At 38.5% G+C, this 22,836-nt stretch overlaps 1 protein-coding gene across 1 annotated transcript in view; it reads right to left on the bottom strand.

Moving 5' to 3' along the window:
• The window catches only part of LOC108721769 (zinc finger protein rotund), a 155,502-nt gene that overhangs the window by 86,659 nt on the left and 46,007 nt on the right, over nucleotides 1-22,836 (bottom strand). Inside the window, exon 2 of the mRNA XM_018446516.1 lies at nucleotides 10,484-10,738. Coding sequence (XP_018302018.1) covers nucleotides 10,484-10,738 — 255 coding nt within the window. The remainder of the gene's footprint in view (nucleotides 1-10,483; nucleotides 10,739-22,836) is intronic.

The following is a 22,836-nucleotide window of genomic DNA, read 5'->3' on the forward strand; positions in this document are numbered from 1 at the left end:
TTTCGGAATTATTTTAAATGTGATTCATATAAACGAAATAATACGTCCTACTTTACCTCTATTTTTGCAAATCTTTATTTAAGTCTTTTATATAAACTACCAACACAAAATAACAAAATACAATAATAAGATAATAAAATGACAATAGCAATAATAAATATAAATTTCTAATTCTTTCGTATTATTCGTAGATTATATTATTTATTAATAATCTAAAATCATTTTGAATCAACAATAAATAATCATTAATTTCTTAAGAAAGCTGTATCGCAAATTTTCCAAGTAAAATCCAAGTTAAATCTATTTATAATAGTATTATTTTATTGATAGCGCATTTGCGCATTTTTATGTATTTTGCAACGTACATTACGATAGCAACACGATCATCAAACGGGTCATCGATCTTTATTGCAGGCATGAAAAAGATGGCTTCGCAAATTGTCACCCAATTTTCACGGAGAAAAACGGTCCTCGCCTCGTTACTCGCATTGATTGATCGATGATCATTGAATCTGTATTAGAAACGTCACGAAAGGATTATCTCGGGAGTCAGGTAGCCGGAATGGTTTTTATCCGTGTCATCGGTCCAACTTCAAAACTTTTCATCCGTGTCATCGGGACAACTTTTCGTATTACGGATTGAATTATAGAAGTTTGAGCTGCAAAAATGTGTGTGGCATATACATATATATGTATATATATAAAATATTGAGAATTCCAACGTGAGATACTTCTATATATAATCAGCTGTATTAGTTTGACGTCATCACATATTAACGCCGCTTTCATCGAAAGATAGCGATCAATCACAAGTGCCCGAGCTTCAAAAATACATGTTACTCTTCCGCACGTCCTTTCTCTTCTTCGGAATTATCGAGGTCTACTTTCCCGTTTCTTTTCTTTTTTTTATCCAAGAGCCACGGAAATGACTGTAATAGTTCGCGCAGTGCCATAAACTTTTAACGGAAGATAAGAGGAGCGCAGTCCTGTTTGTTATTATTCGGAGGAGACGTTTTTACGACTTACGCGAATGTCTTTCTGTAAATATTAGGAGGAAGCGTTTCGCTATTGTACGTTTCTTCAAAGTGCAGCCCCGGGTTCTGCGATGTGCGGCGCTTCCTTTTTCTCACTTTTCTTCCTGACCCCCCCTCCCCTCCCTCCTCCTCTCCGGTGCCGCTACCCCTTCGGTAGAGCGCCCCCTGGTCGCCTCCCCCTGCCCGCCTGCCCTTTCCCCATTCTGCCGCTGCTCCTTTTTCCGGGTCGAATATCGATCCTGATATTTCTCCTTGGTTTTTTTCTTCCTTCGTACGCTCGTCATTTCCAGGCGTTCGTTCTTCCCTTTTCACCATGTAGCCAGAAGAAGTTATATTCTACGATCTTTGGAATAAAATATTATCTTTTGTTCAAGTTGGCTCGCCCTCGTGCGCAATTTTTTTCTACCCTCCTAATATTATTGTAACAAACGTCAAATAAAGCATCAAAAATTATCTTTTAATAAATTATAATGATACGTTAATTTATCTATTTTATTCTTACAATTAATCCACAATACCGTTTCTAGTATTTTTATTTTAAACATACAAATGAAATATTTCACTATTTCCGCATTGTGATCATTGTTATTATGGTTTCATACACAACGTATACACTATATTACAAGATTTATCTACGAATGTTACAATGTTATTTCTGCTTTTTATATTGTTTATATGTATTGTTGCTTTTTCCCTTAGCGGCCAAAAGTGACTCTTTTTAGCCTAATTTTATTCGTGATATTCTCTGAGCAGTCCGATGCAGCGCAGCGTTTTAAAAATTTTATTTCAATTAACTTTAATTGCTTTTTCGAAGGTGGATTAAAAACATAAAATGATGGAAGTCAATTCTCTCATAGCTGTGCTTTAAATAGTCTAAATACATATAAATACATTTGGCGAAAGGAGAGCTTAAATATTCGCGACGATCTCTATAACTCCATGCGACGGGAAGAAAGACATTTAAAGATTTCTTGCAAGATATGAAAATTATACGGACAAATAATTCGCATACTCGGTGACGCGTTAGCCGATACGGCGAAATAATTTTCCAGCGATATTGCATATTCGATCTTACGCGGAATCGGCTAATGCTTAATATTGATATAATCCGCGAAAATAATGGATTCATCCGTCTAGACGAACGGCGAATATCTCCATAATATTTTCCAGGCAAGTATTGAAAATCTCATTTTATCGTCAGCATACTGTCGTTCCTCAAAGCCCCCGGCTCGCCTTCCTCGATTTCTTCCTTTTTCCACCTTCGTTCTTTCCCGCCCTTCTTTTTTCCACAGTTCAATATCGATCCCGGACTGTTTTTCTTTTTTTTTCTATTTCTACGAGTGCCGCCCTTTTTCCCACCCTTTCCCGCTTTCATCGGACGAAGAACGAACCCGCGACTTCCTCTACTCTCTGCGTGCGGTCGGTACTTTATAAAAATATTCTCGATTGCTCTGCAGTATCGAAGGAATCGCCCGAGCACTGGTCCTCCGCAGGATAAAATGACGTTATTGAAGGCGATGATCTTAGGCTAAGAGCTGCACTTGAAGCTTGTATTCTCGAGGACAACACTTGACGACAGAAATCCCGGACGCGCACAACTGAGAACTATTGCCCTTAATTCTGCTTCTGAGAGTTTTGACGCCAATTGAAACTTTAAAGAATAAACAACTTCCAAGGAAAGACGCAACTTTACACATCATATACATACCTTGATACAGAAATAATGTGCGTTCTCTCTCCTTTCCCTGCCTCTCTTTCTTTCCATAATAACGATTCACATTCAGTCATTTCTTCTCCTTTTCTCCTTTTCTCCTTACTACATTTTATATATAATATAAATATATTTTTAATAAAAAATATAGTAAGAGCAAGCCAAATAGCATTGATTCTGTTAACTGCAGATTGAGGATAAATTTAATGCAATATTTATTTTATTTCTTTTATAACAATATTATCTACGAATCGGTATTTTTGTGCGCATTTAAAAGACTATTAATGTTAATTCGTATATTCCTAGATGCAAAATTGACTTGATTGCACTAAAAATTTGTTCAATGGAAGATTGTTGATTTTATAGCTTGAATAGATAACGAATAACAATTAATATTTTATAAATAAATCTTTGAGTTAGAGAGAGAGAGATATACTATGTGAATCATAAAAAATACATATTGACTGTTTTTTCATTCTCTCGTTTTTTTCTACGGTTTAGATTTTTCACCAGCACAACTTCTTTTAAAATTCGTCAAATATGAAAAAAGATAGCGACAACATTGATAGCTGCAGTTCCTGAAGCTCAATATGTCTTCAAAAAATTGTTCTTTCTTTCTTTCCTTGCTCCGTATCTTTCTTTCCTTTCTGTTACTCCGTTCTGCCAGGTCAAATATCGATTCTGATATTTCCACTCGATCTTTTATCCTTCAGTTCCAAATATCTGGACGACTGACGACTTTTGTAACATTTTTCGCTGTTCTTTTTGTTTGTTAACCCTTTTGAGATGATTGTGATGCATAAACCATGAAAATATGCGATTTTATAATATTCGTCCTTAAGAATTAATAGACAATTAAAAGTAAATGATATGTAAAACTAAAAAATAAATGATATGTAAAACTGAAAAATAAATGATATGTAAAACTGAAATTTGTGATCGAATTTTTTGGATGCATCCAACATATAATTGAAACTTTTTTGAGAATCTCTCGCAGTAGTTAAAAATTTTTTTCTCGCAAAATGTAATGATGGTAAGAAGTGCTTGAAAGTTTAATCGAGCAACTTCGGATTGTTGTCTTTAATTATAATTTTTCTCAATATACGTATTTGCTGTAGTAATTAACACAAATATTTTCTTTGTTAAATTTTCTTTGTTGAAATTTATTCGAATTAATTGAACTTTTATCTAATTAAATAATGCTTTTATTTTTGTCATTACTCTTACTTCGAATTTTTCTATACAAATATTCCATAACTATAAATATATAATATGTGTAAAATATCTATAAATATCGCATTATCTTTTAATGATAAATTTTATGTGGTATTAACCAGGTCAAATTAACTTTTCAGTAGTAAAAATTTTACTATCCATTTAAATATTATATTTAACTTGGAAATTAGGATATTCAATCTCTTCTCCTTGACAATATCAAACCTAAAAAATGTAAGTAGATAATGACATCATCTTTCGTGATTGATATGATATTAAACTTTTTAACTTAATAAACTTTTTAACACATATTTAATTCATAGTTTAATTGCTGAGATACTTTATATTGATGACTAAGCCATCCCGACAGGGGAATTAAATATTTTCTAAGAAAAGTTCACTTTAATTCTATCAAAAGTTATAAATCCAATTTTGCATACAAAAAGAATTTGACCTGGCTCGACTTCGCAATTTGAAAATTGTCGCATAAACGATTTCCCAGGACACAATATTTTTTTAAACATCACGATCGAGATCGAACGTAAACGCGATGGTGTCTGCTAGTCGTCATTAAAAAACACGTGGCCCTTTGAAAACACTGGCCTCTCTGTTTCTTCGCGGCGCCCTTTGCTCCGCGCGTTACTTTTGAAGAGACGACGATGCGCGACGTATTAATTGCCTCCTTTTAGTATCCCATGCCGTCGTACGTATGAGCCATTCATCTCAGATACGCAATACGGGATAAACCGATTTCTTAATCGCGCAAGGCGGATAATTCGTCACTTGTTGGTAACATCAATCGAAGGCGACTATTAATAGCACATAAAATCCTTGAAAAAACAATCAATAATTCTTGCTGCGAACAGATCATCGCAGTGAGTAATTTCCAGTAAATAAATTTAATCCTGAAGATAATAAATTTTGCACAAATAAGTTAATTTTCATTGAAAATTAAAAATGTTACCGTACAAAAATATATTGTACTTTATATTATGTACATATAAAAATAACAGCATCAAAGTGAGCTATAAAATTAAATTATTTGAATAAATCATATTATATACGAAATGAATGAGACACTTGTTTATTTTATGATACTATGTATGCATTTTCAAGGCTTTCTACAAATTTCTTTAAATCCTCTCTAAATGAGGTGCCTATATATTAAATTATTAATTTATACTTCTCTTCTTTACATATACATATATATATAAAATGATTTGAAAAAATATGTATGTAAGTTTCTATCAAAAACTAACCGTAAAGATTACAGGAAATGCAGAAAATAAAAATTTTACTAAGCGATTAAAACAGAAGCAATGCTTTTCAATTTTGTACATGATCTATTCAATTAATTAAATCAAATTTTATAATTCAACTTTTAAGTTACTTTCAATTTATAAAACGTTTTAACTTTTAGTTTTTAATTTTTAATTTATAATACGAAAATACGCGAATGTGTTATAATGTACAATAGCTGCTTTATGTTGCGCTGCATTTTCCAAACGGCCCGGTGGCTGCTATTTCGCGGCTGAAAGATGCAAGGAAAATCTCGAAAATCCTCACCTGTCGCTGCGGCGCGGATCAACGAAGTACGAAAGCGGATAATTATGATCGATGACGAGGACGAGGATCTCCCTTAAGCGCGGCTCCCAGGGCCACGGTCACGTACGCGACTTACAACGTGCTCTCAGTACGTACGTCCGCCTCTCGTACCTGGGACAATCCCCCCTCCAAGAACATCCCGCGCGCGGTTCCCATATCACCGATGCAAAAATTCAAATTCGCCGTCATTAATAAAAATTAAAGAGACATCAAGAGCTGGTCTCCTAGACCGGGTCACCCGACAGCTCTTCGGCCGTCCTGTATATGTCTGTATGTGTATAAGTGCGTTTTTCGGGGTGCAGCCACGTTGTTGTAGGGATCTACGGGGCCCATGGGCCAGCCACTTTTATCTTACCTGCCACGGCACAATAGCGTGAGACTATGGGCCCTTTGTTACTTGGCATTCACGATGATCTGCATACGCACCTCTACGGTACAGCCTAGGGCGGCCACCCCGAGCCCGTCGAAAAACTATATGCGGTTTTTTCATCCGAATCGGTTCCGGGAACGGGCACCCGATGCCGATGTTCGCGTCTTTGCCGGAAGCACCCGACACTGTTTTTTCTTCTGTCCTGATAGAACGGGTGCTAATTTTTTTCCTTTAACCCTTTAACGGTGCATCCTCACGGAAAACGGTACATTCTCGCGATGGATTCTTAGTCACGTCTCTTGGGGCACGATCCTTTAAAAACGCAGCCGCGATTTTCGTGCTGCCGGTCTTTTACCGTTAGTTCAAAAAGTAATCATACGGTAACGTAAAAAAAAATATCTCAACAAAAAGTGAATATATTTTTGCTTTCTCTTCTGTGCAGTAGTTAGATTTTATATATATATATATATACTCTTTTGAAAATATGTATTTTCTAATGTACTCTTTTACAATGCTTGTAGATAAAATAAATTATATTAGTTGTGTTTAAACGTATAAGATATTTATAAATTTATATATATAAAATATAGAGAAGAACGTACGAGATGTGTCACATAAGAGTGAGATTTCTACGAATGTTATTTCACAATAAAAATAGTCACGTACGAATAGCAAACTCATTGCTCTGACAATACATGGTGTGAAGGGTTGAAAATCGCAGAAAATGTTTCCACGCGGACAAGCAAGGATATAAACGGCGAACGAGAACCAAGAGAGAATCGGTACGCCGAAAACTACGGCAAAAGGACGGCCATAACTCTATCCTGAGCCCAAATGTTGTGACACCGCCGCCAAAAAGGACTCGGCGTTAGGCCGATGCATGAATTGCACGACCTATCTTTGTTTCTATTGTATAACCGAATGTAATATCTACCTACTGTGCTTGTGTTGTAAAGAGACCATTTTTAAGAAACAGCATTGCCGATGACGTGGTAAATACGAATTTAACTGAGAAATATAGGTGAACACAGAAAACTTATTTTCAAACATGCATATAATAGAAAATCATTTAGAAATGTACGTAGTTAAGGTACTGTTTTTCAATCATTTTTATGTGTGAAAGAAGAAACTGGATAGGATAACGTATATTAATCTCATAAAAAATAAAACGAAAACATAAAACTTTAATCATGGTAACGGTATGACAGTTCTTTTCTTAATTAATAAAAATATATTAATAACATTAATTAAGATAATTTTTATTATAAAAATAATACTAGCAAAAAAGAAATCAGAAAAAATTGTACAAAAATCACTTGATGACATACGTTCTTACATGTATAAAAAAAATCTATTCTATATGAAAGAGATGCTAAAATAGATACAAAAAATTGCATCGGAATATCGTTATACGATGACGCGATATAAATTGCTTCATCGTGAAACTTCCGTTCTACCGTTTCATTTTGTTCAATACGAAGTGAACGTTAGTCCCGTCTTTTTTTTTTTTTCATTTCGTCGTGGCACGTTGCCCCAGAAATTCATTAGCCAATCGGAGACACGGCTTCGTCATCCAGAGGCATTCTGCGCGCGGAGATAGAAAAAAAATCTTATTTCGACACCGGTCCCTTAACGAACGGTCCTGGTACACCGAGACAATAAACCGTGCCTTACTTCTCTCCGTTCCTTTTTTTTTTGTCTCTCGTCGAACAGAGACAAAAATCCCGTTGCGCACGATTTGCATGCCGGCTGTCGTTGCCGCGTTGAAGGTGCACATGCAGAAAAAGCCGATCGAAGAAGTAAAAAAATGCTGGCAGGGGTTGCGGGAACCATTATTTTAATTTTCGTACTGCTACCGTGTCGAGGGGACGAAAATGACGAAAGAGAAGAAGAGAGAAGGAACAAGGGAGACAAGAAAGAGGACAACGGGGGGGGACTTTCGCGAGGGCAAGGAGGGGAGAGGGGCAAAGGTGAAGGATAGTTACGAAGGAGGGAAAAGAAAGGGATGGATGAGTCCTCTTTTGCATAATCTTCATCAGGGGTGGTGTTCCGCGCAAGGCCAAGGATTCTCGCGCAAAGAACGATTTCAGTTGCTATTCCGAAGGCGGGAGGGAGGGGTACGAGAGCGCGCGGCCAAAGGTGTTTTGCATCTTGCCGAATAAAATGATGCGGGACCCGCCGGATGAGGCGCGCCCTTTCTTCACCGTGAAGAAATTACCCTAAAGAACGCCTCTAAGCGTTTTAAGGGATTATGGTCGGGCAGGCGTAAAAAACCTTGGAAAAAGGGTTGACCACCCGCTGGGCAAAACCGACGACAGATTACAACCTCCGAAAACGTGTTACCGATTTCGCACATGACGCGGCATTACGCTGACATACTGCTACTAAGACGTTTTCTTCATCTGGCCTTTTGTTTACCCTCAGCTTTCGACGGTTATCGGTGGCGTGGACGTTTCTTCAAACGACTGTGATATTTTTTAATGGTTCTAATGGCTATTAGCTTATTTTGTTACAAACGAGAATTCTCGAGATTTTTATTAATTTCTAATGGTTAAACTTCAACCAACGATCGGTTAGTCACAAGTCGTTCACCGAGATAACGCGATCATCCCCTCGAGAGACGCCAAGGGGTACTACTCTTCCTCGCCCGTATGCATCGTATGCAGATTGGCTGATTGTCTTGTACGTTCATTCTTTTTCTTCTCTCCCAAACTATTGCCCCCTCCCCTTCGAGAACTTTCACGGACGGTGTTCCGTGAGAATGCCAGAGACATTAGCATGCCGCGGATTATTTAAATCGTCCCCCCGTTGTCGTAGTTCCTTGTTTTTTCCCGAGGCCTCTGCGATAGACCCATGGCGTGGGTCCCGCGGGCACCCATAACCATAGACAAAAACCGGGTGAGCCCTCAACGGGGAAGAAGAGAAAGAGAGAAGAAGAAACAAAGAGAGAGGATAAACGAGGCCTCGGGATAACTCTTCCGCGTGCTGCAGGTTCTACGACCGATAAAGAGCGTCCTCGAGATGTCTGCCACTTCTATTCACATTCAAATCCGGTCCTTTTCGCACCGTACGAAGATAGAAGGCGCACCCTAATTTCTTGTCTAAGAAAAACAAACGAGTCCTCTATGTATCTCGCTTTAGTAATGAGAACGCAATTATAATAATGTTACGACTAACATAATTGAAGACAATGATTCCACCGAATAATAAAAAATGTAGTACATTTTGAGAGCTTAACAAAAAAGCTTTAAAAATTCTTTCTCTTTGTTTTACTATTTTAAAAACATACCATGATAAACTTTTTCATTAATCCTCTCTTAAATCGCGCCATAAATGAACTATTACCTGATTAACGCAAGAAAAACGCCACATAACCACTATCGATTCAAATGAGCAGCTACTTTTTTCCGTTATTTGTTCTCCTCTCTTATTCATTCCCTCTTGCGCGAATGCGCATACACGCTTTTTTCCCTCTTCCCCAAAAGTCTTTTTTTCGCGCTTCCGTCTATTTGTTTTCTTTCTTTTTCTTTTTTTTATCTCGAGATGAAACCCGACGAAAGAACACCGCTATGTAAAGCGATCTTCAACCCTTTTTGGCGCCCTTTTTCGCCGTCGTTTTTCGAGTCGTTTGTATCCCGTTCTGTTTTTCACCCCCGTCGTTTCCATTTCGATTTTACTACTTCACCCCTTCCCGACTCTTTCACACTCATTGTCTCTTCCTCTCTTGACAATCTCCTCTAATCCAGTCTCGTCTAAATTATGCAGGATTCTCGTCCGGAGATAGCACGCAAAAGGGTGAAAGAAAAAAAATAAAATCAAAACAGGGGTAGCGTATTCCGTTCCGCTGACACCGCGCATTAAAAAAAGAAAAAAAAGGAGAGAATGTCGGACGGGGACTTTTTTTCTACCATTTCCGAAGTTTTGGTACCGTTGCATCGCGCATTTAACGGTGTCTTTCTTCCGGCCATATTTAATTCAGGCAACGTTCCTACTTCTCTTCCTTATTTCCTTCTATTCCTCTCTAACCGTCTTTTTCTTTTGAATTTTTTGTCGTCGATCTTTTTGTCGCGACTGCAGCTTTCGTCGAATCCGCGAGAAACATAGAGATTACAGATAAATAAATTGAAACTTTATGATATTTGTAAGATGTTACTACGATTTAAAAAAGCTAATTAAAAGAACTTTTCTTTTTTCTACTATTGCCACCTCTATTATTAGACGATTTATGATCTTTTTACGGTACATTTTCTGACAAAAAAAATTAATTTGTATTCGCAATAATTGAACCAACGTTGTTCGCAATATATAAATATTTGCTTTCACATTTTACTGTAATTATTATTTTTCTAAATTACTGAGTTCGTTTTATTCGATTATTAGCAGAGTAACATTTTAAAAAATAGGGCATTTCTTACGTTAGACTCGATATTAATTTAAGAAAAATATAATATTAAATGAAATTAAATTCTTAATGATTTTTTGACATATAGTTTCTAGTGTATAAGAAATCGTATATAAGAAATCTGGGTGCAATAAGAGCGTACTCACGTCACTGGAAAGGCCATTGTTCCACGGGTAAGGCGGTTGAGGTGGGGATTGTTGTTGATGGTGAACACTGACGCCAGTGGCTGAGTGCGGATTGTGAATGTGCTCCGCCATAACACTGACCCAATGGGCCAGTCCGCCGCCACCGGTGGTCGCAGGACCCGTACCACCTGTTCCAGTCCCTCCCGTTCCTCCGCCACCTCCCCCGCCGCCACCGCCACCTTCTTCACCACCCTCCGACCACGCAAATGAGTTTTTCTGTAAAGAGAAAAAAAAACATGAATTCGTTAAAAGCCTATATGCATTCAAAATAGCATTAGTTTTGGTTCTCTTATTCTTTCGTAACAATATTTTCCAAAAAATCAAATCTATTCCTCACAAGTGTTGGTAGTAAACTAAATGTATGCAAATTAATTTTTTTGTCTCAATGCTTTTCTACAAAATGTTTTCCTCGAATTATTTATATTAATAAGTATTTTATTTTTGTGCTTCATACATTATAAATATTCAAAATTATAAAAACTCACTTTGAAAGGAAATTTTGCGTCAATTTCCAGAATTGTTAAGATTGCTCCAAGTATAATTAATTACGCAAGTCGGCTTCTTCAAATTGATAGAAGATCTTAGACCGGAAAAATCTTTCACATGCATATTATATAATCACGGTGATTTTATTAAACTCGTTCATTCTCGTCTGTGACCGGTGAGGCAGCATTAGGTATTCATGATAGAGTGCGCGAGAAGAGTTAGCCCATTAATAAATTGATCGATGAATCGGCTAGCATTAAGTCGGAAAATATATTTGACATCAAAATACCTAAACTCGTTTTATATAGGTACACTTTTTCAACTCATAATTCCAACTAAATTAAACCATGAGGTACAAGTAGATACACGATTATATAAATACAACAAAATTTATATATATTATATTGAATTGTTTCATTATAATTGTGTCACGTATACATATGTAATGAAGTATTATCTTCTTATACCTATTAATTCTTTAATATTTACTAATATTTGCCAAGAGAAGAAATATTCGTATTTTGGGACTTGAGCTCTTACAAACACATCGTAAGATCTAACAGTTACACAGGATATAGATTATTCTATAGGTGTATATATAACGGTCAACACGCACACATTTACAAATTCGAGTGTAATTATACCGATCCGCGGCGCTATCGACCGCAAGAGACATCGTAAGAAATTCATAGCCCCAGACAAAGAAGAGAAAACGTACGTCGGGCGATATCCAATCGATACGTCGTCGAATGTAGGAGCGATGAGCACGGTGGTTATAAAAGTAGATGCAACTGAAATCATCTTTTGCTACTGGAATGCTCTCACAATTCTACTTCGCGATATCGGCTCCACATTATCCGTTTCTATTCGAACGGAAAATTTCATATCATCGAATAAAATTGCGTTGAAATTCAGTAATATCATTAGCACTCATTTCCTGTATTTAATATGTGTAATCTCTCTCACAAGCACGAACGATCATCCGCAATGGATTAAATAAGTACGAGAACTTGTCTTTTCAAATATTTAAAAAATCAATTACAATTTTGGAGCAGCATTTAAGTTTACGAATAAGCAAAACCCTTCTGTCTCTTTAATATTTATATTACAGCGTTCTACATTACATCTCCGTGTCCCGCTTACTACGCTCTCTTTACTTTTTAAATGACCTCGGAATAATCGGGTTTTAATCCTACCGTCTCTTTTCTCGCGAAGTGAAATCTCGACCCTCCGTGGCATAGCAAACTAATCGGGGTAAATCGTTAATTAAGGGGGACTTTGGATTGAAGTTGCTAATTGTTCGCGCAGCGGTGCATCGTGAGAAAAACGTGTTACGAATCGTAAGCCTGATTATTAGTTTCTCGAATAGCCTTCCCCCAGAGCTTAACCAGGGGTGTTATTTCTTAAGGGAGTCTCGAAGGGGGATGGATGCGTTTCATTATTGCGAACTAACTTAATTACACGTTCTCGGGCACGCAATATGATGCCCGTAATATTTTTCTCTCTAGGCTTAATACAAGTTCCAGATATCATAAAATCTAATTTGAAAAGTAATTAATTTGTGATTGGCTACTGATAAAAAGTTTGGTGATTGATAGCATAAATGTAATAAAAACGATAATAAATACGTTCGTTATTATTTTATCGTTATGCCATAAGTCGAAAATGTTTGACTTTAGAAATTTACTTCCCATACTGTTACAAAACGATCAATTAAATCAACGCAATTTCTCTCTGTAATAATAAAAAGATATTACGAGATTACAATGAAAAGCTATAATCCATAATGGAAATTCGTTGTCGTAAATAAATTGATCGATTAAATAAAGAATTGATTCTCATGAAGGGTATTGCGAAACCGATAAACTCTGTACAATTGAAATGAGGAAAGCACGCAGGTGCATGTTTATGGATTTAGGTCAGGAATCGCCGTAGCATCGACTGAAGCGAGCCAAAACGATAATCGTGCCAAGAAAAGTTCCTTCACGGCTGTAACTCGGGCAAAAGCAAAAGGAAGCAACAGGAAATAGCCGACAGCGCGCTACAATTGCAGCTAATTAATAAATTATAACAGAAAAAAGTTCAAGTATTAATCAAGCTACACTTTTAAAAGGTTAATTAAGTTTATATCTTTTTTTTAAAGTGACAAAGATATAAACTACCACTTAAAAATTATGTATTAGCTCTTAAACGTGAAAAACAGTATAATAAGTAGCAATTACTGTTAATGATATTAAATACATAATCAGTTTTTAAATAAAAAGTTCACTTTAACAAAAAATCGCTTTAATCTCACATATTAACTTTCTATATTTTAACTTATTTTCACTGGGTCGCCAAAAATTAGACGCTCTAATTAATCGCTGCTTTCTCTCTCTCACGTGTAATAATTTTTTAATATTTAATATTTACCCGTCGAGTTTTTTTTTCCAGTTTTACAGTCGCGTAAACAATATCTAAATAAAACCATGACAAGTCTAAACCAGAAATCAAGGCAAGCAATTCCCGAGTGTAATGAAACATTATCAAGCCACAGACAAAACATATCGGGTGAATGTTTGAAGAACTAAGAAAATGGAGTATTATACGAGCAAGCGAAATCACGACTCGGCCTTGTATTTTATACCATCGTTACGCGAAAATTCGCCGCCACTAACTATGCTCTAACTTTTTAACTGACAACTTATACCGGCAACAAATGCCATCCACGTTAGAGCGCACTTTATCTCGCAAACAGTTTCGCCGACCTGTCAACCGGCCTTTAACTCTTCGCTAACTATCCTCACGATCCTTGGCGACATCGTCTACGTCCTCCCATTTGATACTTGGCGTTCCTCCACTTCCGTTTATATGTTCCTAATATATCACGAGTACTATGCCCACACGTGACATTTGTTAAACCATGCGTTACAGTAACTTTTCAAGGAAAGTTTTAACTCTATTTTCTATATCTTAACTCTAATGATGGTATAATTTATATATCTATATTAATAAATCTAAATATATATATAGATATAAAATGAAAAATCTGACAATTCGCAAAGCGTAACGTCAGCTGTCGTAAAAATATTTTATGCTGCCAATGTAACAGTAATAGAAATTTAACCACAAATAACGCAACGATAATGCAAACATATTTCTCAGTAGTCCAGTCTAACCTCATCGTGATCTTCCCGATGAAGGGCTAAGTTCCTTGGAAAGGCGGGCACACTGCTGACGGTCAAGCCCTTCAAATCCTTCAACTCCTTCAGTGCACCGAGCGCATTTAAATTGTCCTTCAGAGATGCTAGATTGAAGTTAATCCCCTGCTCTTTGAAATTGAGATGCCTGTTGAGCACGGTTTTGCCTAACGCGCTCGCCAGCAGACTGCTATATAGCTCGTTACGTAGGATAAACTTCCTTTCGGCACTGTTGTCGTCCTTGCTCGACACGTCGTTAGAGGAATCGGAGTCCACTTCGACGGAAGAGTTCGAGACGACACTCATCGTGGACATTTTAGCCGTTCTCGTTACACTGTTTCGACGCAGTGAAAAATATCTTTCGGGCTTTCAAAACACACGAAAAATAGCCCTTTTCTTTGGTCTTCTGCGAATCTCGCTTTTCGCCTCTCTTTATTCCAACGAAAGTGAATTTCAAAATCGTAAGGACCTAGTAAAATACCTGTACATGTGTTCCTTGTATATGTATATAGGAATATATAATTAAATAGGTTCTTAAATTGTGTATATATATATATATTTATTTGTTTATTTATTTATATATATTCCGTAATCCTTCTATTTATTTATTTAGTTACTTCGTACTCGGTTAAGAGGATAAAAACACCGCGCGGCGCGCGTCTGAAATTGCTTCAAGAGCCCACGTGGCACATTAATGTACGGTTAAAAACTGCTTAAAGAGCTACAAGGTCAGCTTCCGAAGTCGAGCGTGTCCATCCGCAGATTTCATGCTGTTTAAAAAAAAAAAGATTTCCCTTCCACGCACCGTGGTTCTGTGCGTGGGGTAGGATATAGGGAAAATATGTCTCCTCGACGTGCTTCGTCTTCGTACGCGCCGCCTCGAGTCTCCTGTTTTTATTGCCTGTTGGCGTAATCGGACGCCATAAGACACAAGTACGTTGCTTATTTATTCCACCTTCTCCCTCTCGGCAGAGAAGGCGCTCTTCGCTGTTGTACAATTAATCTCTAACGGTATTATTATACTATCACTATGATTGTTAGCGGACTAGTATCGAGGACTAAAGCGCTCCTTATCCTCCACCTGCTCTCCACCGCTTCGATCACACTCTTGTAATCTCGAACGCGGTCGTAATCAATACGGCCGAGGAGGAGGTTTTCGTTTCCTTAGTGTATCTAAATTTATATTATTAGTGCGCGCCGCGTGCTTCGTGACCGGCGCGAATTCGAAGGAAAAAGGACCGCGTTGCATTTAGGAACTTTTGCGCGCGCAGCTCATTACGCATGGCCGCGAGCTTTCTAATTGGCTGGTTAATTAGCGCGGGAGGCTCCATTCTCGTCGTAGACACGAGGTTTCGACGTGCGTCATCTCGATTTTCTCTTCTTTCCTTCTCCCTCGCTTTTCGCCTCCCTTACTTCCCACTAATTGTCGCTCCCTTAATTTTCTAATCTTTGGGCTAAAACACGTGAAAAATAGGAACTTTGGTTGATCGTCTGGGATCTCTCCCGTTTTCGTGACATTAACATCGATGCTGCTTCCTTTTCGTTAAGATTTGTCCCTCAATGAGAACATGCAGCATCCTCCCCAAATTCGCCTTCCTCCACCTGGTCGGATCTCTCCGTCGCCAGGAAGAAGAGGAGGAAGAGGAAGCACTGAAAGGAGCAGAAACATCTTCCTCGATGGCGCGAAGTGGCATCGAGTAACATCCCCTTAACCCTCCGTTATTTCCGGCGGCGTCATCCTCGTGGCGTATTCGTGGAACTCGTTCAGGAGGCCGCACGGCCCCCCTCTCTTCATCATCGGCGTGAATGACGCGACTGTCGTCGAGCCGAGTGTAGCCGATGGGCACCGGCGGGCCCCTTCGCTTAGGCCCCGATTCGACGGGCCCTACAGGGCCCCTCGTAAATCGCGGTCGACGTTCGACTCGCTCACGTCGCTCGCTAGGACAGTAGTGGGGGTAAACGTTCGGTCAGTCGTACTCGAGCTTTGGTAGAGCGCGGATAATTTCTTCTTTCACGTTGCACGTACGTGTTTTCTTGCTTTATTAGACACGTACGTCGAGTGGCTTCGCGACGACCGCGCGACGTACACTCGTCGGTACAACCGTTCGCTTCCTTCCGCTTTTGCGGAACCGCGCGCTGGCTCGAGAAGGGGGTCGGCCTCTCGAATCCCAGTTTCTTATGTGAGCGCGACCGCGCGACTGGTTGATGCAGTCCGCGGCGGAGCATAAGGAAGCGGAAGCTCGGCGCTCTCTTTCTCCGTCCTTCTCTCCCTTTCTATCCTTCCTCCTCCTACTGCCTTCCTCCTTCCTCCTCGATCTCTCTTTCTCGCACTTGGGGCCAAGAAAGGCGCGCACGCTTCGCCGTGGCCGCCGGCGTCGTCGACGTCGTCGTAGTCGTCGTAGTCGTCGTCGTCGTCGTCGTAGTCGTCGTAGTCGTCGTCGTCGTCGTCGTCGTCGTCGTCGTAGTAGCCTCCGTCTTTTACTTCCTTTTCCTCTCTCTACCCCTCTGCCTTCACACTCCCACTTACCCTCTCTGTCTTTCTTACCCTCCTCTGCCCGCTCTCTCTCCGTCGGACGCGCGGCGCCGCGGCGCGGTAAGAAGTGGTAGATGGAAGTAAGAAGGAGAAAGAAACAGAAGGAATAAGAAAAAGATATCAAGTACGAGAGACAGAGAGAATTTCCAAGGTGGAAGCGAAGAGTAGAGTTGCGGAGAGAAGGGAGAGAAGGGGTAGGAGCGAGAAGGGGGTAGCGGGAGACGTAGCCCGCGAAGAAACAGATAAATATAGATATTTTTCCTTCGGCCGGCCACCTGAGGAGGGGGTGCAAGTAAGAGGGTGATGGAGACGGTCCGAAGGGTGGGAGTGAAGGCGGCAAGGAAGTAGAAGGGGGTGGGGGAGTGTGTTGCACGCTCGCTTCCCGCCCCCCAACCGAATTGGAAAAATGGAAATAATAAGAGTCGCCTCCTAGGGGGGTTGCATGGCGCGCTGCACGAGAGTTTGGAGTCGGGGGCGAGAGCGTCGGGATGGCGAGAGAGGTACGGCGGTGGAAGTGGGTGGATGGGGTGGTAGGAATTGTGCGCAGTGCAGCATGCGCTCTGACGACCAGAAAGCACACATCCAGGAATCGATGTGTGCGAGTGTCACGTGTGCTCCAAGCGGGGGAGGAGGGCAGAAGTAGGGGCGGTTTGGAAGATCGCGGCAATGCTGTGTGTACACTTGCGTATCTGTGTGCGTATGCAGCGAAAAATATTTTGACGAGTGTGTCAAAAGCGACCAATGGCAACCATTAAGCGCAAACATTCGGACGTTCCATGCATAAGTTAAACACTCTCGAGAGATATAAGACTAAACAAACCGCACTTAATTAATGTACGCGTATAGCGGTTTTTTGTATAAGTGATTATTTATCTCTGAAAGAAACGTGAAAAAACTATATGAAAAGAATCTTTGTAACGATATAATCGTATTAATTTCAACATTGACATTTCGAATAATTATTTTCTCTCGTTCAAGTATTATTTATATAATTTGGAAAAAAAAAGGAGAAGGAAAACAATAATTCCATTCGATTAAATTCAATCTCGCGCATATTGAAAAGGTTTGTTAAAGAGAAATGTCGTAACGTAGATAAGTTCAGTGAAACATCAGATAATAGTCTGATCACTTTCAATAGGTCTCGAGTTATACACGCTCGTTACGATCGATCGACGTAAAAGATTCAGACTAGCCAGCCCAGAGCACGGAATAATCGGTGTCACAAATATACCTTAGCCTCGTTTTACGAGAAAGTTCGCAAAATAACCGACGATGGGTGGGCCATAAAGCGCAGGTAGTGACGCGCTTCTTCTCGAGTGGCATCAACTTTTTCGGGTTAGCTTGATACACACGCGGAAAAAAAGGAGAGAGTGAGAAAACGTGACTCCCCGGCGCTCTCGGAGATTCGGTCTCTTCTTTAACAGAGAATATAATCGGGACGAAAGCACCGGCAGCAAAAGCAGGCGGAAAAGAGAGCTCGACGTGCTTCTAATGCCTCTAACGGTGCATCCCTAATTACCATTATACTATTGGTATGCAGATATCCTCGCACTATTGGAGGACCCTTTCTTCCTTCCGTCCTAAATAGCCCGATGAGGGTGCCGAGCGCCATCCTTTCTCCATTGCGGTGTGCCATTCCGCGTACAATATTATTTGTGTTTTGGTTTTTCGGGGCGGAGCGGACTGAGAGAAGAGTTTCACCGGTGCACAATCGCTCGTCCTCAGAAAACTCGCCTCTGTCTTCGATTTCTCATGCTTCCTTGGCACCTTATCCACCGAAAAACGGTCGTTTCTCCTATTCAGAGCTTGGAGAGCATTATCCGTTATTACGCTCGTCACGCATGCAAATGTATGTCTACCATTCGCATGAGAAGTCACCCTTTGAAGCATTCGAAATGACGCAACCCCTACTTTCTCTATATCTTCCGTTTAGATTTTATTATTGCTCATGAGGCAAAGTACGCCCTATTACTTCAATATTATTACAGTTACGAAAGTAGTTTGAGAACTTTGTATCATCGATTTGCTTATATGGAATATATCACGACTAAATTAATAATCCATTTCTATGATATAAGTCGGAATTATAGCGCTGAAGACATTCAGTATATTTCTAAAAGACACGTAAACGTACACATTTTCTCACAAAACATATACAATTAAGAATTCGACATGAAAAGAGATTTATATTAAACCCGTAGTAATGCTGCTGCATTCTCTCTGCTCGAGGGACAACGTGCTTCGCGATAGACATGAAGGAATGGAGTTACGAGAAAGCTGCGAAGAAGGGGGCAACGAAAATTAAAGAAGCGCTAAGCCGGGCGCTAAACCGAAGAACCACTTGTTGAGCAGCTTGTGGCAGCACGCCGGTTAGAGGAAGATCGGAGCGACTCGGAAGCGAAAGTAGAGAAGGGAAAGGGGCTCTGGATGCGACGAGTTGGCGGGGGAGGGGGAGAGGTTGGATGTACGGATATGCAGATGAGGGGCGGCCACCCCCGTGTAACTAACTTCTAACTTTCGCGTAACGGCCGGCGGCGGTGGCGGCCTTCCGCCAGTTTTACACCGACAGCTCTCGCGCGACGAGTTTTCATCCCTCCTTCCCGCCTTTCTCTCGCCCATAGAAAATTAGATCCCCGAGCACTGAGCAACCCACACCAATCTGAATCTCTCAACCCTTGACTCTTTAGCTGACGTTTCGTTTCAATCTTAAAAACTTCCAAAGAATCCTCGAAGTATGATTGTAAGATGTTATCCATTTTCGAGGAACAATTTTTATTTCGCAGATATAAAAACATGAGTAGATGTATAAAAGTGTGAAATAATGATTTTAAAATTGCTACTTTAATGTTACCTAATAGAATACTTAGTTTATGACATGTACGATAATCTACGAAGTTCTGAGAAGTTGTAGTAACACATTTCAATATAGTATTTTTTTCAGATTACTAATGACGATAAAAAAGTAATATTTTAATTCCGATTAAGATAATAATACTTGACAAATGAAACAAAAGTGCAAAAAACATTACGATTAATTGTAATGTAGATTTATATATTCGTCGCATTACTAAATAAATAAAAAAAATGCCGCAATTATATATACACGTACCTATATATTAACATGAGATTTTAAGAAGATATACTTTTAATTATAAAATCATTAATAAATATATTACAATATATACTCTTATCTATAAAATATTTTAGTTAAATTAATAAATTAACTAATATACAGAAATATAAATTACGATTTCCGCTTTTTTCTGATATATAGATATTTTAAAAGAAGATTATGATGTGTAGAAGAATCATATTTAAAAAAATTATGAATTAACGTCACTTTATGACGTAACGCGGCTGAAATACGCCTTCCTCATTCCCGGGAATAGAGAGAAGAAAACCGCAGGACAACGGAGCACCGCAGTACTTTTCCATCTCTGGACGTTTTTCCGTTCACCGGCCCGTCGAAAAAAGCCAAAGAGAAGGATGCCTGGCGCCGAGACGCCGGCGACGACGAGTCTCGACCCAGATATCGCGTCGTCGTCTTCGTCGTCGTCGTCGTCGTCGTCTACGAGGGTGGAAAGACGACGTCGTCTCCTCCGCGGCACCCGCTTTCTTTTCTTATTTTTCTCTTTTGCTCTCCCATCTCTCGAACAAACCCTCCCTCCAGCATATCCCGGTTGAGGTAGGTTTTTCCACCCTTCCCATCTAACGTTGCCCTACGAGCATCAGTTTCACACACACATCGAACAGCATTTCTGTCCAGCCGCGATATCTACGTTGGAACGATCCTCATAAGGATCCTTGCGCAACTCCTGTGACGAACGAGTACGCTCATCTTACGAGTCACTTGTGAATCGCTCCTATTTTTAAGTTAGCGCGAATGAAAAGCGATATGAATGCAAACGAAAATTTGATTCATTGTAGATATTCAGATATTACGTCTGTATACCAATTTTTATTATACAACATTAAAATTACGACTACTTATTTTATTTTTTGCTTTGAATGTAGAAAAACATATAATTAAAGAACGGGCAATTGAGAGCGCAAATACGCGGTAATTCGTGTGTTTTATTTTGACAAAAAATATATAGGGGAGATCGGGGCTAGTTATCGTACGAGGTTGATTGTCAAAATGCTCATAACTCAAACAGGACATGGCAGAAAAATCTCTTCTTTTGATTGTAGATTGCTGATATAATATTAATTTGTTGTGTAAAATGATTTGCACTACAAGCATTGTATATATTATTTATGACGGTTTTTAAGAAAATGAAGTTGGTGAGTAAATTTTTCTTATCACCTATTTTGTTGTCTGACAAGTCTTTGGTATTATCGCGATATCCCTGTATTCATAGAAAATAACATGTCTTAGAAGATCTTAGCTACAATTTAATTAATCATTATTCTGACAAAGTTTGTATAATACAATCTCTTTTATAAAAAATGGCTATGTGGGGTAGATTAACCAAAATGAGACGAGGTTAAGTGATAATTAATTTTAATATCTTTAGAGAACACATTTTTAGAGAATATATTTACAAATATATTATATTTCATATAGATATATATATAGAATCCTAAAACGTGCGACAATCAACCCAGAACGCGTTAATTGTCACATTTTTACAGCTTCATTTAAAATTAAATAACTTATTTTTACGATGAATTCGCGAGCAATATTTTTTTAATACCTAAAGGATGTAGATGTATTATAACGTATATAATATTTCAAAATTAAGCATTCACTTTTTTCTAAAAATCACTAATCAAAAACTGTGACAACCGGCCCTGGTCTCTTCTATGTCAGACCTTACATAGCAATAGCATCAAATTCGTACGTTTCGGCTACATTCTAGCCATCTTCAGCGATGTTGAGAGTAACAATTGTGATGTGTTAATACAGCAATCGTTGCATGTTGCAAGCAATAATTCGTTGATAGTGACAAAGTGCAGAAGGAAAGTCTCTCAAATTACAATTTTTTAGAATGAGTAACTGTCAGATAGTTGTTTGACTAAGTGAATGTAGAGAAACACTTAGGAATTTTATTTTCTGCTTTAATATTATTTATTAAAATACTTAAGTTGTAAAATGCTTAAATCTGTATCTAATAAATAACTTTTTATATTAAACGGTGATGTCAATTGTTTTGTTGTAAATTTTGACAACTTAGAATGCTATAAAGTATCCTAATAACAATTTATTTAAAATCAATAAAATTAAATATTTTTCAAAGAATGCTCGCTATTTTCGATATTTTCCGTATTTAGAAATTTTCTGACACAACTGACACAATTACAAGTGCGAAAACAATGCGTTGTCATTCGCTATAAACATTACCTTAAAACGCTACCTCTCTTTGCACGGTCCACATTATTATTACTGGTGTAGGCTGCACACGCACAAAATAATAAATTAAGTCGTCTGATATGATCGGGGAGTAGCGCGATTGGTCGCTGCTGCCGGGACCCTCCTTTATTTTTTTATCGCACTACAGGAATCTCCGTTATGCCGGCCATAAAGGCTCTTATGGTACGGCCATTTTGAATTATTAATGGCTATATACGATATTATGCATGATATTGTAAGTAGAAGTCAAATTAGTAGTCAAGTACGATATCATTCAAAAAATAATGGCATCTGTTTTCGTATTACACAATCACAGCTAGTAATATTGTAAATCCATATTGAACACATGTTTAATATCACATTATGTGTGAAAAGTGCTTCATAATTGCAATCTTGCAGTCAAGTCTCAATAACGTAACAATTATTAACAATATAATTGGCTATGATTTATATATTTAAATCAATGTCTGGTATTACGAGATTATAAGAAATAAAAAAAATCGCTTATTAAAACAATCATGAAATCGTTTATATAACACAAACGATGTTATATTATGTACTATATGTAAAATCGAAAAAGGATCCGTTTGAATAGAGATTGAACAATCACATTTGGTTTTAAGTAAACAAATGTGATTTCGTTTTCCATGCTCAATGGAATTAATTTTGTGATTCTGAAAATATGTGAGTAAATTAATATAATGAGGTACATCTGAAAAATTCTCAAGACTCGACTCAAACGATTCAAGTCAGATCAAATCGA

Source organism: Mycetomoellerius zeteki, unplaced genomic scaffold (assembly GCF_001594055.1).
Source record: "Mycetomoellerius zeteki isolate Tzet28-1 unplaced genomic scaffold, Tzet1.0 scaffold182, whole genome shotgun sequence".
Lineage (NCBI taxonomy): Eukaryota > Metazoa > Arthropoda > Insecta > Hymenoptera > Formicidae > Mycetomoellerius > Mycetomoellerius zeteki.